The sequence below is a fragment of the Argiope bruennichi genome, chromosome 5, assembly GCF_947563725.1.
Source record: "Argiope bruennichi chromosome 5, qqArgBrue1.1, whole genome shotgun sequence".
In the NCBI taxonomy this organism is placed as follows: Eukaryota; Metazoa; Arthropoda; class Arachnida; order Araneae; family Araneidae; genus Argiope; species Argiope bruennichi.
The window spans coordinates 98,359,900-98,380,887 of NC_079155.1; the positions used below are offsets into that span (position 1 = coordinate 98,359,900).

At 26.1% G+C, this 20,988-nt stretch overlaps 1 protein-coding gene across 4 annotated transcripts in view; it reads right to left on the reverse strand.

The window, feature by feature from the left end:
- Nucleotides 1-4,910: 4,910 nt before the first annotated feature.
- Nucleotides 4,911-20,988, reverse strand: part of LOC129968751 (aldo-keto reductase family 1 member B1-like) — a 34,504-nt gene continuing 18,426 nt past the window's right edge. For all 4 annotated transcript variants that reach the window (XM_056082967.1, XM_056082963.1, XM_056082964.1 and 1 more), the window contains exons 6-11: nt 18,921-19,037; nt 16,943-17,049; nt 8,773-8,854; nt 8,275-8,358; nt 7,947-8,029; nt 4,911-5,046 (exon numbers count right to left, since the gene is read on the reverse strand). In XM_056082967.1, coding sequence (XP_055938942.1) covers nt 5,004-5,046; nt 7,947-8,029; nt 8,275-8,358; nt 8,773-8,854; nt 16,943-17,049; nt 18,921-19,037 — 516 coding nt within the window. In that variant the 3' untranslated portion in view covers nt 4,911-5,003. The remainder of the gene's footprint in view (nt 5,047-7,946; nt 8,030-8,274; nt 8,359-8,772; nt 8,855-16,942; nt 17,050-18,920; nt 19,038-20,988) is intronic.

The window sequence follows — 20,988 nt, forward strand, 5'->3', positions numbered from 1 at the left end:
AAACCTGTTTTCGACCGAATATTTTAAACGATTCTGTTTATTTTCTTAGTGTTTGAGGCATTTAAAATCAAATATTGTTAATTAATTGATCTGCTCATAATGAACTGAGAAAATTTTGTTGACAAATTCTTGAGATATTACATAAATTAAGAAATATATTCTTTAGTGTCCATAAGATTTAAATTCTCAGTGACTCTGTTTTCAGTAATCATATTATTAAAAAAAAAATGCTTTGTTTCAGTAAAAAATATTATTATATTAATTGCAAATTAATCATTTCCACATTAATTTAAAGCATAAACTCTACGGGAGCTAACAGAAAATTAGAGAGATACATATTACGTTATGACTGAAGGCGCTTATAATATCATGAGTGAATTATATGACTATCAAAATTTGAAGTTTGGAAATATTTTAATGAAGAAGCTATTAAAGCAGGAATTACATAAAATATTTAATTATTAAAATTTTAACGAGCATTAAGATTGGCGAACCAGCTGGTCGCCAAAGGCGGCTAGTAATTAGTAAAAGGTCAGTTTCTAACAAATATTACTAAAAATCAGTTAAATTCTTTTAATTATATACTGTTTAAATAGAATCGTGTGTCTACTGTCACCATTCTGAACATATGAATTATATTATACAGTATACTAAAAGTGAAGATTTACCTTCATATTTCTTTGAAATCAAAACAAATGCAAAAGATGATCGAAGAGCTGCCATGCTTAGTCTTCGATCTGGAGCAATATTATTTGAAGTCAAACTTTTATGAAAAGTGACAGGCTTACTCATAAATTGATTACATCTGAAAATATATCGTTAATCTCTGTAGCACTTTCTCCGCGACTTGCAGCGATATTTGACGGTGATGGCCCTTATTTTGATTGAAATGTCATCTTTCAACTTCCGAAATCAGGTTATTTTAATGGATTTTATATACGCAAATTGATAATGTGTCTAGTATTTCGTAACTGAAGCAAATTTCTGTCTATATAAAATGATATAATTTATAATCAAATTAAAGTAAAATAGTAGTCGAAAATTTTGCAATAAATTATATGTGAAAGTTTTAAACTGTTTTTATGTTCATAATTTTACTTTTACCCTAATTTTCAATGTAGTCAATTCATAAATAAAGTCATTCATACGATAAATATCAAATGCAAAGTTGAAACTCAAGCTATATTACATCTTTCAAGAGGATAAAGAATGCGATTTATCACGAAAAAGCATTAAAAATCGATCAGAAAGACATTAAATGACAAAAGCATTTAATTACCATGCGGTTGTGACATTCACGTGAATTGACTCTATAAGTCTTGCAGATAAATCCGATTTGCCTTTTATAATCTCCTAACAGGGTATGGAATTTTCTAGTTGGATCTTCAGATTTCGACTCGTAGCGTAAGAAAATCCAGGTGGAGGTTACATAGATCGATTATAAGAACCCGAGTTGGAATGATTTAGATCCACATTCATTTAATGTATCCATTTTTAGCCGGTAATAGTTTTTATTAAAATGTTAGGAGCAATATAAATAAGTTATTGCTTCAATATCTCAGTAGCTTGCTCTTAAAAAAGTTACATTAGTTCCTGTACCCATTAACATCAAACACGAGATACCATAAATAGATCCTTCAAAATAAAGGCAATTATTCCTTCGACTGAAAGTTAAGATACGGAGATTCTTCCTGAAAATTCCATAAGATACCTGTTGGAAGACTATAAAAGTTACAGCGTTCACAGGAGAAAGCAATTATTTAGAGAGATAGCTCACTAACTGCACAATGAATGCTAATACTGTTTTCCCATCTGTTTCTGTAAGTGATGTTCTTTGCGTATATCTCGCTTTTGATTTTGTTACCCGTACTTCAAGTTTTCCTTTGAATAACGGGTTGCTTTTCATTATCCAGGTTGTGGATTTATTTCAAAGTATAGCCACCGGACAATTTTCGTAGACATATCCAAAAATAAGAGACTGTCGCGTATACATTCTGATGCCATTTGATTCTGATCGATGAATACTACGGATTAATGTATTGCTATTTTGTTATGAATTCAAAAATTATTCATCATATTCTTCAAGTGGGATCCACAAAAATAGTTTTTAGAAATGTTCTTATCTGCTAGACAATCCAAGAGGTTCGAAGAATGGCAAATTTACTATTCCCATTAAAATCAGTGAAATTTGGGCAGTAAGAATATCTGTCCATGGACCTGGATATAAATCCTAATCAGATGTAAAATCTGCAAGCACTGACATGAAATATATCGTTTAGTTATAATTCTCTTCATTTGACCAAGATTTAAAATTACTTGGTATGAAGTCATGTTTAACTCTCGAATAGTATTAATATAGAAATTATGAAGACATAAATCAAATTGTTATAAAATAAGTATAAATTTAGTAATCCAACTGAATTCTACTTTGACATGGAAAAATCACCAAGTAGCAATTTCATTGACCTAAGTAATTGGGTTGACCATCCAAACCGTGCCATTATATCTGCTTTCGATTATTAAACCAAATAAAAGGGTGAGGTGTAAAAAAGTTGTAATGTTTTTCGCTTTTAAATTAAGAAACCATTAAACTGAGAATAAAAGATTAAATATGAAAGTTACAGGCATTGAAAAGTCTTAAAACAATGAACTGTCGAATATCAAGATATTTTCATTTAGTCAAGAGTAAATTGTCTTTATAAAGCCTAAATTTATATTAAGAAAAATATTTTGAATTTATATTTGGACAAAATTCTTGTAATGCCACTCAAGTATAGATTACAATGAAGGAAATTCTTGGTAAAAATTTTCGATCAATATCAACATCATTTTTCTTTTTTTCAGGAGTCTGAGATAGTCGGGGGGGGGCAGTGACGGGTCATCGAAAAATAATTCTAAAATACTTTTTTTTTTTTTTTTTTTTTTTTTTACTTATGCGAATTCGCAGACAGAAAAATAGTTACATTCTTTAAATGTTATTCCACGATTTCATACAGGACGACTTTTAGAAAAAGCAGACAGAAATAAAATTTGAAGATATTTTGTCTCAATTATTAAGTCTTAATTTATATTTCAATTATTATTATTATTATTAAAAAATTAATAAGAAAATGTGCATTAATAAGTTTTAAAATATTAACATCCCTAGACTACAAGAATAAAAATTTAATGGTATAAAATTCAGAATTATATTTTTGATCGAATAATATTATTTTATACCTAAAAATCATCAATACTAACATTGGAGTCTCTTATTTTTCACAGAAGGGGCAAATTATAAAATATTAAGTTTATAAAAGTCTAAATTGTGGCACTTTTTGTTTGGATAAATGTATTTAATGCTAAAAATGTAATCACTGCTGCAATTAGCTTTTGTCCTTTTCTTTAATTCTAACACAAATCATCACATTACAAAATACAAATTAAAAGTGAGAGAATTTTCCAATTAGTATTAATTTGAAATAGTATTTTCTTTCTTCTAGACATTTTAACCAGATCTTTTTTTTTTTTTTTTTTTTTTAATCATTTGATTTTTAATTTGCATCTTTCTACATGCATGTTGTTTATTCTAGTGAAAGATTACAAATTATTTCCGTTCATTGAAAAGTAAAAAGTTTTTGAAATAAATTTGAATTTAAATTAAGTTTTTAAAAATGTGCTCCACTTGCAGAACAATAGGTAGGTAGCATTTTAGCCTTTAGTTTTTGGTAAAATACACAGTCTGAATTCTATACTAGTGAAATATTCCATAAGATTTGCGAGGAGGAATAAATTTTGATCTATACCAGTGAAATTTTCTGAGTAATAAAAATGCTCTACTTGCTTATGTGGAGAGAAAAAAAAAATGCCATGTTTATTACTCGAATGTCTTCAAGTTGAATTCTTTAAAATGAAATGTGAGTTGTCCAAAAATCTCCAAATAAGAAATGAAAGAGAACAAAAACTAAGCTAAAACTAGCATTTCACCGCACAAATGCCAAACTTCATTAAACACGACAGCGCATGTCATGGACACTGGAGTTGAGTTTAATCACCTTGTCAGATTAAATTTAAATGATGAACATGGAATAAGATATGACAAGTCATAATAAAAATAACAGAAAATATCAGTGAAAATTTACAGAAGGTCCCATAATAGTCTAAGCTGAATTTCCTAAGAGTAGTAAAATAATGTTAACTTTTATTAATGGATGATAATTAATAATTTTATCCAGCAAAACATAAAGCTTCATTTTTGCAGCTACATGAGGTCTTCAAAGAATACACAACTTTTACTATATTTACCAAATAATGCTTATAGAGCACCATTTTGAAAAACAAAACACACATTTTTGAAATTTAAACCCAATACATTTTTAATTAAATTATGTTTATTTCTGCTTTGCATTATAAATAAAATTGTGAATTTGCAACAAAATTTAAAATAAAAATTTAAATAACATATATACCCATTTTTAACCAAACATTATGCTGAGATTTTAAATGTTTTTAATGGTTCTAAATTATTTGAAGAATAAGATTAAAATGCATATTTTATAAAAGAAGAAATAATATGAAGTTTCGACAAAAGATTTCTGTTGCTGAATACATAGTTTTAATGGACATATAGAGAGTTTCTCTTTGAATGAGTTTAATATTTTATTTTATTTTACATATAAATAATTAGAAAAAAAACACACCTTATTTACAATTTCTGATTTAACCATGAGTTATGCATTGGTCGCTCAATGAAAAGAAAAGAATAGTAATCCTATTTGTATAGAAGTAAGCCTTATTTTCTACAGGCTAAGAAGAGCCAGATATTTTTACACCGAAATCCCCATCAATGCAGAATATTTTAAGATTTTGTTTCACAAGTAGCAATAGATAAATGAATAGATATACTTTTTCAGCAATTGCAGACATGAAAGTTCTCAAAAAATTTTTTTTATTATAATCAATGCAAAACTTTTTGAAGGATATTAGTGCAATATCACTCCATAAATGGCCACCATATGAAGAGATCAATACTCAATATTGAAGGGAAAGTTTGGATCCTTTTTCAGCCTGAAAAAAAAAAAAAAAAAAAAAAAAAAAAAAGATTATATAAAAAATCTTGGATCTTTTATATATATATTTATAAAACTTTTTATCTTTCTTTATCTTTTATTATTTATATATATTGTATATATATATAAAACAAATATGATTTGATTTCTTTATTTAGTTAGAAATAAATCTTGTGAAAAATAATTTACTGACATAACAAAATAGTTACAGGATTTTACTAAAACTTGTTACAAAATACCATTTCTCTTTTACTCTCATTTGCAGAGAAATAATTACTAACATATACAAGGTTGCCACTCAGAAGGGGAAAAAATGTGTTTTCATTGCATATATAAGAGGTATAAGAGAAAGCACACAAATATGCAAGTTATACAACAGCAGAATAACATTCTCCTAATTTTTATCTGTAGAAAAAGCAAAAGGAATTAAGCAACAATTTAATATATTCTGAAATAATAATATGTTAAATGAATGTTTATAATTATAAAAAGAAATTTTATTATTATTATTGTCTAAAATTTTGCAAGGCAAATTCACATGTTCAGAGGAAAAAAGGCATTGATTATACTCTCTAATTAAATGTCATGCAAAATGAAAGAAAAGAAATAAGATACAAAATAAAATTCTTGCTATTCATTCCACAAATTATTTAATGATTACTAAACAATTTAACCAAAAACATTACAATTTTTTTTTTTTTTTTCTTTTCAAATTTGAGCATCAACTTCTACAACTTCTGCAGCTTTTTCAGTCATCAATTTCATTCCCCCCCCCATTGAAACAATTTCATTTGTAAAGGTATTTTACATTTATTGGATTTTCTCTGTTCCCCCCCCCTTGAATCTTTTTTCTGCTTTTATCAAAGTTTCATAATATCTTATATGCACTAACTTTGCATATTGCAGTAAATGGAGGATTTAAGACACCTCCATAAAATTTCAGTGATATTATACGTTTTTCTTATACCAATTAAATAATTTTCTTTCCATATTTCAACAGACATATCCTTGTTGAAGCTAAATCCACTTTTTAGTCACAATACCATGTGAAAATAGACGAATTATTTTTATGACTTCTCCAAAATGAGAAGATTCTTTGGAACTCAAAACATTAGAATAAAAATAATCTAAACAAATTTCTTCATTAAATGAATCAAAGCTTTTCTTTGTATTCATTTTTAAAAATTTTTTCAGGAAAATTTTAAATTGGATAGTTGCACATTCTGAACAAGTATTGAAATTTTATGCTTTAAAATAAACAAACAAATTATCCATTCACTTTTCACACAATAATGCATTTTCCAGTAAACATGAGTTTAAACAAGAAACAACTTTTAAAATAGCAAAGTGTTTGTTTTAAAATACTTTTTTGTCATATTCTTCACAAATATATATACAAAAATGCTAAAAAGTGTCTATTTAGTTTCAATAGCTCCATTAGCATTCACGTAGTTGTAGTCACTATTCCAATATTGGATTTTTTTTCTCCCTTCCTAGTCTTGGAAATTGGACTGATCTATACAGAAGAAAAGGAAGTGAATAATAATCATAATAAAAAAGGGATGAGATTCTGCAATTTGTGTTGTTTAATTTTTAAAACTGTGATTATGACCTTGCAATGTTTAAGATCAGCTTTTTTTAATTTAGATTTAAAAAAAAATGAAATTTTCAGTACTTTCTTAGTTTTTAAGTAAAATCCATGCATTTTCCCAGTTTTACATATGATTTTTAAATTCCCAGTGTTCTTCTGATTATCCCAGTTCTCAAAGTAATGTAATAATCCTGACCTATGAAGTACATGTAATATTCATGTAATAATTCAAACTACTTGAAGAGCACCAAAAGCTTTTATTGCACCCATATTTTTCTTTAGTCCTACATGACATGTCATAAGAATAAAACACTTAAAAAGGGCAAAGTACAAAGTTACACGATAAAACTAATTCATAATAAAAGGATTGGCAATTAAGTTTTTAAAAATTAATATAAAAATCATGTCATTCGACTTTAATGAAATACAATTGTAAACTTACAAAATGACTTGGTAGTTTGAGATAAACAACATTTTCTAGATTCCTAATGTGGTTAACTACTAAAGAAGTTGTGCATGAAGGTTTAATTGTTTTCAGTATGATGAAATAAATAGTAATATTTCTTGAATCCAAATATACATTATGATAAACTTAGATGCAATCATGAAAAGAACAATTTAACTAAATCGGTTTAAAATAGGCCATAAAAAGCATTCTATCCACCCTTACTAATTTTTATTCCCATCATTATACAAATTATAAAGGGAAAAGTTAAGTAATGATGAGATATAAATAACTGCTTCATTATTTTATACAGATATGTGTACAAACTTAAACATAGAAGGTTCAAAGCAAAGAAAACTTGGGATGCATTCTAGGCTATTACAATATTTGAAATGGAAAGTTTTGTAGAAAAAAAAATAACTTAGCACTTCTTTGAGACTTGAGATATTCAAATGAGACAGCAAATCAAAAATTATAAAATTAGATGCTAAGAAATGGAAAAAAATCAAAAGCCCAAGCAGCTCAAACCTTTTATCTTTGAATTTAAATGATAAAAAAAAATTATAAAGGTGTGAATAAGTCAAATTTATTAGACATATATGATAAAATAAGAAAAAGGTCAATGCAATTAATCGAAAACAGTACACAGAAAGCACATCATTTTACAATAAAAAACAAATTTTGTTTTTCAAATATTGTCTAGCAATAAAAACATTTGTGGAAAGCAATATTTTATTTAAAAAAAAAAAAAAAAGATAGCCTTGAAGTCAACTTATTTTTAACTCTATCAATGTAACAACTATTAGAAAAATTAACTAACAAATTAACAAATTGAATTTTAAAACAAAATAATGAAAATTACCAGTTTAGATGACAATAGCGATAGTTTTCTGTGAAGCTGTTGATAAGATCCATTTCTTCAGGTGTAAGTTCAAAGTCAAAAATCTAAAAAGGAATTTCATAAAATATTTAATATAATACTTTGAGGCAAAATCATTATATAGATTGATTAAATCAGAGAATTGCATCAAAAATAATCAACCAAAGATTTATATATTTTCAAATACATTAAAAAAATTAAATTCATTCATTAAACATGAATTTATCATTGAATTTTTTTGATAAAATAGAGCTATTTAAATATGGCAATTAATTTCACATGTTTTTTTATAAAAAAAAATTAAAGATACCTCAAAGTTGTTTCGAATTCTTTCTTCTGTTACACTTTTAGGAATAACAATTACTCCACGTTGAACATTGAATCTCAGCAAAATCTGCAAGAATAAAAATAAACTTGATTAACAAATATAAAAATAAATACATTTTTAAACAATAAATAAAACCTATCAGAGCAAAAAACATCCATTAAAATAGATTGTTTTAATTTAATAATACTCAATCTCAAATTACAAGACTATAAAAAGTTACATTAAGAACAAAAAATATTTTAAAAATTGGAGTCATTTATTTTTTATTTCTTCTGATATTATAACTCCAAAGCAGGACAAACATAATTCAACATATTAGAAAGTATTAAAATAATAATGTTTTAAAATTATCTTCACAAGTTGTGAAACACAGCATGAGAGGAAAAAAAATCTAAGACATGTTACAATAAAATAATTACATTGATTTAGAAACATACAAAATGAATTTCATGCAGTCAGGGAAAAGATAAAAGAACATACTTGAGCAGGACTTTTGTTGCGCTTCTCAGCAATCTCTTTAATTCGGGGGTCAGCCAAAACAGAAGGTTCATCAGGCTTCACCCTTAAAAAAATTACATATTTAAACCTATTTACTGGTCAAACTAACACATTGCAGGAAATTGCAATTTTCCATTGGAATACACAGTATATGTATTACGTTATTGCACATATCTATCAGGTAATTAAGAATACAGTCTCCAGTTTTTGAATTTCATTCTTTTCTGGACTGTAATCCTAATAAAATAAACTGGTAATTTTTGTTGCAATAAAAATAAAAATTACAAATATAATTAATGAATTTGGTAATAATTCTTGGAAAATAAAAATGCAAGAGCTTATGAAGAATTTATTAAAATGAAATAAAAATAAGAACAAAAAATTAAAAAAATAAAAATAAATTGCAAAAACCTGTCAAAATAAAAATGTGAACTTATTGACATTAGCATAATGAAAGCATTAAAATTACAAGCTCCCCATGGATTAAAGATATAACAAAGATGCATTTTTCCAGTTAGACAAAATTTAAAATTTCACACTGCCAAGTTTTAAGTCAACAACAAAACTAAATATTTATAACTAATGAAGATTCCTTATAAACCCAATAGCTAATCCCTATTTTGAATTAATAAATGAAGTGTTTCATGCATTTAAAATACAACAAGAGCATGGAACCACTTATTTGTATTTGATATTTCCCTTCACATGCAAATAAGAAAAATATAATATTTACTGCATTTGTTTTAATGATTAATAACACTTTTAGTATAAAAAAATAACTTCATGCATAACAATTAAAGCTATTAAAGAAATTTCATTTTTACTTTGAACAATGTAATGAAAACCATGCAATTTTATGATTGAGCACTTTCACAAATCTATTCCAAAATGATTTTATTACTGTGGAACATATTTGCAATCTTTTTTTTTTTGACAAGATTCAGAGTGGATTAAAGGAATTGAACCATAACACATTTAAAATGAACATCAATATTTAAATTTTGCTATTTGTTGAAAGAAAGACCATCATTTCATTCTCATCAACTATCATTGTTAAATAGGCATATATATATTAAATCAAAGATAATATTTTCATGTGCAATCTGACTAACAAATAAAACGAAATGTCATCTTGAATTTCTTTAAAATAAAAAAAGTACTTATTGAAATCCAGGAAAGCAATGTAATTATTCAGAATATCAAGTAATGAATTAATGATAACTATATTTATTTGGTTCCTATATTTAGCTTACAAAGGATTCTAGCTCTATAGAAAAGCTTCTGCATTTATGCATTGAACTTATAGTAAAATTTACTGTAAAAGGGGGGGGGGATTTAAGCAGGTTAAAATTCTGCACCAATATTTATCATATATAATTGTTTTGTACAGTTCTTATGATGCAATAAAATCTTTCAGCTAGACATCCCAGAGATTGCTCCAAAAGGATGCACTATCAAAAAGCAGTAAACAACTTGCTTTTGTAACATAGTAATACCATTTAAAAGTTATAAGGATCCTTTTCCTTTTTCCTTTCACTTTAGCTTTAAATATTTTCCATTTTAGAATCACACAAATTTCAGAAATAAAAAAAAACTTTAAACATACATTATTTAGAACTAAGAAACAATGTAAAGTAGTCGCACAGAATATAGCATCAAGCTTAGAAATGAACTTAGTAATTGGGTTTTTGCATCCAATCTTTGGTTTTCATATCAAATTGTCTATTTATATAGAAAATACTCACAATGAATGAATTTGCAGAATTGCAAAACTAATGGTGGCATAATTTTAGCATAGACAATAGAATTTCACACTAAAATCCACCCAAAAAGCAAATAAAAAATGCCAGCTTGACAGAAGATCTTGATTTGATTAAAAAAGTTACAAAATAAACAAAAAAAATTAATTAAAATATAAGTTCTAACTAGAATTAAGTAAGAATTATAAACTTATTAATTAATTACCATTAGAATTTCCAGTAAAGCAAGGGGTAAAAAAAAAAGAACAGTGGGCAAGAAAAAAATGGTTAAGTTGACATGAAAGTTTTAAGATTTCATAAAACCACAATACAAATTCGGTTTCATATAATTTTAATCAATTATCTGATTTTGGATTTTATGAAATTTTTATCTTTATAATATACATATTTGTCTTCCAAAGAAAGTTAGTTAACTTAGAACTTGGCTTTAAAAAAATCACATGATTTTATACATATAATTATACTCCAACAAGGTGACTTTAAAGTCCATTTCCCCTCTCCTTGCAAGTCCCCAAGAAATTTAGTATAATGTTTAGGTAATGTTGTGCAATATAATGGTTAGATCTGTCTTATTAATTAAATGAATTGTATGCTTTCAGTTTATAGCTACATTCTGAATATCAGGGAAAAAAAAATTAATTCCAAATCTTTAGCTGGAAAAAGGTTAATAAAATGAAGCTAATACTTTTATTGCAACAACCTTTCTTCAGTAACCATGTATAATTCTCTTTTTATTATTCCCCTTCATAAATATTCTTATAACTGAATTATTTCAATATTAAATTTATAACAAACAGATACAGTATAGATATTAAAATTACCACTTTTACCGAAATACTCCTCCTTGGTTCTATTTTTGAAGAAAATTTTTAAAAAATGCTCAAATAATAATTTTGTCTTAAAAAGCTAATACTAGTGTTTTTTCTAAAATTTATATATTCTCAATCCACCCTCCAGCATAAACAAAGCAACATAAAATGTGTGTTTCAATTTTTGATGAAGCACCCATTGATGAAATGACATACAGGATAACAAAAATTGCAAATGTAAAACAAAAATGACAAGAATAATTTAAATGTTTAACCTATACCCCTCATCTCAAATGTCTAAAAATTTTTACAAACTACAGGTGATTATTCCATAATTCTAACAATACTAAAGTCAACAGTTGAATTATAGCTAATAAATTAATGAATAGTAAGACCAAATAAGTACAAATTTTTAACTTATAATTCATGTGATACAATTCAAATAAATCAATAAGAAGTTTATGAAAATGCTTGTCATTCAAAGTTCCAAGACAAAAATGCAAAGAACATAATTTTCTAAAATGTCAGACTGAAATACAAAAATTCTAAAAAATTTAAAATATTTGCACTTCAAATTCAAGAAAAAAATTAAAAGAAGCATTACACAGTGTATAAATGATTATACATAAATTTTCTTTCTTGCTGTGAATCAAAATGGCTGCAAACACTGTACTTGCATTTTCACTATGCATCTCAATTCACTTGAAGTTTAACTATGTATATTGTTTAAATTGAACAAAAATCTACCAGTAAACATGGTGGCAGTTATAAAAAAAATTCACACAACAATTTCTCATTAAAATAAACCTTAAACATGGGAAAGGAGAAATAATTTCTTGAAAGATAAATTTTAAATTAATTAATAAAGATTAATTAAATGGTGATGCCCATTTAATAGTTTTGGATGAAAGTGAAAATTGTATTAAATAACTATCAAGATTCAAAGATGCATCTAGTTTCAACAACAACACTAGAACACGGTAGGTAGGTGAATTTATCTTGTATATTTGCTTGGATACTTGGCACTTTTGATTTGAATTAAACAGAAATTGATTCTTACAAAAACAGTAAAGCCAAATTTGAAAGTTATTTTATCTTAACCCCACAAGTAATTTATAATTACTATAAATTCAACATTGTGAATGCTAGAAAATGTAGCAGTAAAAGAATATATTATAGAATTCTATAATTTAGCACACAATTGACATAACTTTCCACAAAAATTTCAGGTTGGAATATTTTGCGATAGGTGACATATGAGTATTGGAAAAATTGTAGTTGGCAATGGAACATATGCTGAAAAAAAACAACTAATATTACTAAACAAGTTCAAATAATTAAAAAACAGCACCATTTGTCTCAAAATTATGAGAATAAGAAGCCAAATTCTGTAAATAAATTGACAACAAGAATTTGCCAAAACTTACAACACACACACAAGAGGCAACAAAATATCTACTCCGAACAACAAATTCATGTAAACAGAAACCTATGTCAAATAATATGGAAATACTAAAGTATATCCAAAAGAACAATGCACCTTGTAATATATGTGGCAAGAAAGGTCACTATTTCAAAGTATACACATCAAAGTGAATATTCTCACAGAGCTATGAAAATTAATACATTCTTTCTCTAAAGACAAATGGCAAGTTAATGTTCTGACTCATAACAAGTTATTTCAATTAAAAAATGAAACTGGTTTTGGTATCACTGTGATGTCACAGAAGATATTCAGTATTTTTAAGAAAATAAGAAGCAACAGAAGCTAAAAAGAAAATTTTAGCAACAGATGAGAAAAATATTAATGGTACTCAGACAATTTGACAATAAGCTTCATTATTATAAAAAGCATCTCATAGGAAATATTTCATTGTTTCAAACTTAAATGTATTTTTTTCTGAGCCATGCTGCTTCTAAAAAATTAATATTGCTTGAGTAAATGAAATAAAATCAAACATTTGATCTAAAATTGGCATTAGAATTGAAAATTTGATTAAAATTCGAAATTCTTCTTGAAGATTGGAAAAAATTGAGAAACATTACAAAAAATTAAAGGAAAATGCCAATCCTAATATAATACAATATTAGTTCTGAGAAGAGCATCTAATCTTTTGAAAACTGCATATGAAACAAAGATGAACGAAATGGTTACACCAGATGTTATAGAATTAGTAGATAAAGTTCCCGAGTGACATCCTCCAATGTTGTTGATCTTTAAATAAAAATACCAAATACAAGATTTATCCAATGACATCCATAGATTATACCCCAACAGAAATCAGCAATGCTATAATATCAGGTCCCATTGATGCTGTAAATTTTCGACAAATAATACTGCACCTTGAGTCTTCTGCACAAACAATATTCTTTATTCAGTTTGAGCAATTTAAATTTAAACAACTTCCAATTAGAATGGACTTTGTCCTTGAAGCATTTCAGAAAGGAATTAGAGAATGATTTCAAAAATTTAATAGGAGTAATTAAAAACATTGACAAATTTGTAATATATGGGAAGACAGAGCAAAAGTTTTATCAAAGCCATCAAAAGTTTTACAAAATTTTCAAGATTCTGGGTGGAACCTAAATGTTGAAAAATAACAATTTAGGGAGGGGACATAACAATTTTAGGAGACACCATTCCTGCTAGTAGGACAAGCAAATTCCCTCCCCCACCCCAAAAACTAGTACCAATCAAAAGAATGGCATAATCAACAATTCTTCACAGGACTCAAAGCATTTCCTGGGAATTATATACTTTTTTTTAATAACTGTATATAATTTGCTTGATAAGGTAAAAATATTATACACAATGCTGAAAGTAAATACAAACTAGATTTGCTATCTTGTTCAAGAAAAGATATTCACACGAATTAAGGCAAATTTATGTAAGTTTCTGGTGTTAACTCTTCATGATTCCAAGATGCCAATTTATTTGAGTATTGATGCATCATCTTATGGCATAGGAGCTTTGCTTTATCGAAATTAAGATAATTATAAATGCCTCATTAACTATGCTTCAAGAATACATTTTGCAACTGAAAAAGATTAAGTCAAACAGAGAAAGTGCTAACAGCAGTCTGGGGATAAGGAAAGTCACACTACTATGTTATTGGTCTTATGATTAATATTGATACTGATCATAAACCATCAGTTCCCATTTTCATGCACAAAATATTAGATAGCAGTTTTCCTTGACATCTTTTTCATATTCATAAATTGATGTGACAGTTATGAGATGCAATATATGCCAAGGAAAAATTTACCGATTTCTGAGACCCTTTTTCAAGAAGTGCAAAGCATGCTGCTTCTCTATATTACTCAGGAGAAACTTCCAGAGGTACTAATTGTTTTCACTTTTGTTCACTTTCTTTACAATTATATAACAATCATGATAGTACAAGAGAACTGTATATCTCCTAAGAAATTCCGCACATGAGCTACTTTCAGATGAGATGGCAGGTTCAAAGCCAATCCCAAGATTTGTCTCAAACTGCACACTGAACATTATTTTTCACCACCAGCTGAAGCACCAATATCTCACAAGAAGATTTACAAGATAAGTGATGGCTAGTGTAATCTTCAAAAAACAGGTTCCCACTCTTTTTGTGAAAAAAAATTTAAGAATTTTTTTAAGGCTACTTTCCCTACTTTTAAAGCAATTTGAAATATAATGATTTGATATACTACTAACAATTAATTTATTAAATTTGATACAAAAGTAGTTGAACAAGAAATTTTCATCTAAATTACAATACATCGATGTTGTCTTTAAAAATAACTAAATAAAGCTCTAAAGAAAAATATATATTGGAATTGCAAAAATTTATTGAATCATGAATAACCTTTAAAAAGAATGAACATTATTCATGTTTTTATCACAATTCTACTTTTCATAACATTAGAATTTTTTTTCTTTTTAATGAATCAGAAAACTTTTTATGTTTGAATATGCAGAAATGTATTAGGTACAGGAAACATCATAACAAGAAGAAAAAAAAGTTTCTTTTACTCTTAATTTTTTCTTTCTTCAATTTTCTTTAAATTTAAATTTCCCTCAATACTTTCTAAACCTCATCTTCCCCCTTTAGCTGAGTGGCAAATATAATCCAATTGATAAGACATATTTTATGTCATTAGTCAGTTTATATAATTAGCTTCCTCTGCTAATTTTACATAATTTTTTTTCTCTCCCAATTCTTTAATTAACATTTGTATTTTTTCTTCTTATTTTTTTAAAGTTAATTTAAGTCATGAAAAATGCATTTACCTTTTTTTGGAGGGGGGGGGGTGAATTAATTCTTCTTTCAATATCTTTCTATCTTGAAGATAAAACAAATATTTTTGTCTTGCTCCAGACAATATTAGTTCCATTTTTATCTTGCTCTTTTGCAACCGACAATCATATTTCCTTTGGGATTTCAAGGCTATTTGAATTTTCAAAATATTTCAAATAACCAATTATATATTTTTATTTTTTACCTTATATATATACCTTATATATTATATACCTTATATATATTTTTAATTTATATATTACCAATTATAATTATATATTTTTATATCAGATATTTTGAAGAATTTGGTATTAATGCTTTACTTAGAACAAACTTAAAGCAGAAATGTATATAACCACATTTATTTACTTTGATATGCCCTATTGTCATTAAATGAGACAATGCTTTTTTCAATTTGTTATAAAATAACTATTGAATCTAATTTTCTTGGATCAATACAGGAATTAAAGGTTAGGTTAAAGACTATAAAAGATTGTTCTTTTAAATTTTCAACTCTGAAGGGCTGATTTTTCTCGACAAGACAAAAAGCCCTTTTTATATCAGCTTGTCCATGAGAAAATATTAAATATATTTGTGCCATTTTTCACAATTTGCTTAAGTTTTTATATTTTCCTAAATTTCATACAAAGATGTCAATAGTATTTGTTTTTGATGGATCATATTTCAGATATTTTGAAGAATTTGGTATTAATGCTTTACTTAGAACAAACTTAAAGCAGAAATGTATATAACCACATTTATTTACTTTGATATGCCCTATTGTCATTAAATGAGACAATGCTTTTTTCAATTTGTTATAAAATAACTATTGAATCTAATTTTCTTGGATCAATACAGGAATTAAAGGTTAGGTTAAATTAGTAGAAATCTATGATCAAAGAATTATTAAAATTTGATTAATTAATAAAATACAAAATACGAATCTTGGTAATTTTAGTTTTAAAATGATAGTACTTATAAACACATTTAAATCAATCAAACCAAAGACAATAAATATGCTTATTGAACCAGAAAATCAAATACATAATCAAATTAAAAACTTTAAATAAATGTATTCTTATATTCAGAACACAAAATGTCTTTCTGGAAATTCAGATATTCCTTCAGAAATTAAAAATATTAAATGAATTTAATATATATTTATTTTGGGCAGATAATTGCTATCATGTATGTACTGAAAATTGACACGAAACAATTTTTGTGAAATTATCAATAAAATTCTTTTTAAATGTGAATGAGCTTCAATAACAGTTATATCAAGATTAAAACAACAATGCAACTTTACCATGGTCTATCAGGAGAACCAAGAGGGCTGTAAGCTGTCACTGCAATATTGTGACTTTTGCAAAATTCAATTAATTTATTTTGATTAAGGTATGGATGACATTCCACCTACAGTGAAAATAAAGAATAAGCATTTTAATAACATCAAAAAGAATAGTAAAGCAATGTTCATGAAATCTATTCTGATAAATGAAATTCCCATTAATTTATTTAATTAATAATACAATTTTTTTATTATTTATAATAAAAAAGTAAAAATTTGATAGAAATAAATGTAATAAAGCAATTAAGTAAATATTTTCTCTCAAAATATTAATACCAAATATTCATCAATACTCTGGTTTTCAAAATTCAGTTTTACCTATGGAATGAACTATTAATAAATGGCTCAACATTGCTTCTTAGATCTATTATTTCTGACTGATACTCTTTGGATAAATGAAGGATTATCTGTAGCACTAAACTATGAAAGACAGGAGATTTAAACAGATTCTAGTCTTAATATGAAATTAAACCTGGTTTATAATGTTAACTTCTTATTTGCAGGAGGAATTGGCATAAATCATGGGTAGCAAAATATCAACACAATTCACACAGTTTATGTAGAAAAATTCAATGGTAGTACTTTGCTCAGTGCAACACATAAAAAGTTTGATTGTAAGTAGTGCTAGGTCAAATCTACACTTGAAAAAGAAATCTACAATACAAGTTATATCATTTCACTTAATTGATAATATGACTTTCGCTTTGCACAAAAAAGTCTGTGCATCAGAAATGGAAATTTTAAAACTGATGTTTCTCAAAGAGTATCAGTTAATAAAACTGACTCTTGATAACTTCTAGGAAGAATGATAATGAAGTTACAGATTAGAAGTAGAATAGCTAGAACAAAAGCATAAAGCTTTAATTAAGAGGCAACAGCTATAATTTAAGACTAGGATATGGAAGGACAATTTTAAAAATGTTAGTTTCTAATGCTTTTCATTAATATTAAAAATATCCATAAAACCATTATAAAAATATGTAAATCCATAAATCTTTGAGACTACCTACTGCAATTCAAATTATCTTCAATGTCTGGTATAGCATTTCTTCTTACAACATTAGTTATATATATTTTATTTATGCAGTATAAAGAATACATTTTATTTATGCAGTATAAAGAATATTTTATTTATACAGTATAAAGAATATTTTATATATGCAGTATAAAGAATACATTTTATTTGTGCAGTATAAAGAATATATTTTATTTATGCAGTATAAAGAATATATTTTATTTATGCAGTATAAAGAATATATTTTATTTAGGCTGATAAAAAAAAAAGAATCCATTTTATAACCCCACAGACAAGTTCTTTACAAGATACATCCAGATTTATTGAAAATAAATATTATTCAAAGCAACTATACTAATATTCTGCAAATATAATTATAATTGCAAATACAAAACTATAATATGCAAATATAATATCTATAAACAGTTTCCAATATTTGCAATAAATTAATCATCACAGAATATTAGCATAAAATAAAAAGCACAGAAACAGCTAGTGTCCATGACAAAATTGCAATTAATATATAAAAAAAGTGGCTCATTTATTTAAGCATGATTTATTTAAAAATGGCACATACAAAACAAAGACATTATTTGTTTCTTGAAACCAACAATGCAAACTTAGTTAAAAATTTATTTTATAACTTATGTATTCCTTGGCATTGCATTATGCTACAAATTATATATATTGTGTTATGTAATGTGTTACTGCACTTTGTAGTATATTGTACTGCACAAAATTATATATAATTATAATGCCTCCTCCCCCTCCTTTTGCACAATATTTCTTTTGCCACAAATACAAAAGCAACAAAATTAGTCGCTCTACTACAAATAAAAGCATCAGTTCCATCAGAAAATATATAAGCAGTTTTTATTTAAAATACACATAATTTTCATTATAAGTTGATAGAAAATGTACCTGCAACACAGTAGGCTTGATTTTACAAATTGACAGAATGGTCTTAATTTGTTCACTGTTAAAATTAGATAAACCAATGGATTTCACAAGGCCTTTTTCATAAACTTCCTCCATGCCCTATAAAAGAAATATAAAAAGAATTTATCCAAAATGCAAAATATGGATAAGAAAAGTCAACACTTCAAGATTTTCTTTTTAAGAAAAAAAATGTATTCAAAATATTACTAATTAATAAAAATTTTACTTACAGCTGTAGACATTATTTTTTCAAAACAATACAAAACTCAATGTCAAGATCCTTTCTGTTTTTGTTGAAATTTCTAATTGACATTCAGAGTAAGTTACAAAATCTTTAGAAAAAATCATATTTCTAAGCTTAATATTAATGCCCTTTCTATTATTACTGCAATAATTTGAAACAATACATCATTTTGAAATTAATCTTATCAAAAAACCAAAGAAAATAATTTTACACTAGGGAATTACTGGGGCAGCAATTACAAGAAAAAAAATAACATTAAAATGCTCAGATCAAATCTGGTGCTTAGTTTGTAATTAGTTGGATGAACTGTCATATTAATTTTATGTTACAATACCTTCCCATAGGTTGAAACAATTTTTCCTTCAATTTTGTTTCTCTTATAATGAAAAAGAGTTCCATATTCTTCAAAATACATCTTATAACTTAATTGTATCTGATTATGAGCTTCAGGTAATTTTCATTAATATTTAGTTCATAATTTTTTTTAATTAAAATTATTTGTCTGCAGATGTAAATGCAATCAGAATACACCTTATATGACTGAATTTCAGAATATTTTTTCTGCCTTTTTACTCTATTGATAAAAATAAAATCAAAATATTATTCTTTAATCATTTTACTATTCCTTCAACATGAATTTTAAAATAGTTGACATAAAAATTGGCATTCCTTGAAATTAACAGAATGAAATCAGAATCATGCAAGTGGCAATAAAGAGTCTTCACAAACAATTTTTCTGCATAATCAGGAAAAATTCCAGAGATAATTATGACTTTATATCAAAAATCCGGAAAACTAGTAAAAAGTACATCTGACATAATTTTAAATAATTCAAAATACTTATATGATGCATATACATCATGCATATTAAACAATTTTATTAGAACAAATATTTAGACAACAAAAACAAATATTTTTAAGTGAAAACTGATGAATATTTCACTAATAAGCAATATTTAAAAAAATTTGTAATATTCCTATTTTCAAAAAATTTTATTTAGCAAAGAAAAAGTTCGAATATGAGCATAATTAATTGAAACATTTCAAAATATATTCAATATCTTTAAAATCATTAAATTTAGGTCGCTTTTAAGGTGTAAGGACATTTTAAAAATTGCTTAGTTAAATTTTCTCTATATAATAAATAAAAGTTCAGTTTGATTGAGATTACTTTATACCTAAAAATTTAAATACTCCATTAGAATCTAAATACTTATTGCTGTATTCATATTAACAAATAATGGGGAAGAACTGAAATAAAAGTTCATGGGAAATAAGAAATTTTGGCAAGATAGCATGAATAGAACATTTATTAAATTTTTCTTAAAATCTTGACATTTTGCAGAAATTTTAGACCACAAAATTCTGCAAGCACTTTTGTTCAAAGAAAATAATTTATATTTTATGGTCTGCAAAACATACATACTATTTATTTTTCTAAGAATTTCATCATTTATGATAATACTAACTAAATAATTAAATGGGCTTTCAAATAATGCATTCGTGAATAAAAGTAAAGGAAATTTAATCAGTTTGGCTAAGATTATATAAATCATTTTTGCATCTTCATTTAGTCTGAATATTTCAATTTAAAAGTTTATAGCTTCAGTATTTTCAACTCCTGTTTTCAGAAAACTGAACAATTATTTGATAATTTTTTTCGAATAACTTTTCAATAATTATAATTATATCAAGCAAATTAAGTATCAACTTCGAAGCAATGAAAGTTGTTGCTTCAAAATGTAGAGCAGACTTCAAACATTCATACTTGATGGAAATATTTACTTAGGCATTTTTTTCAGCATG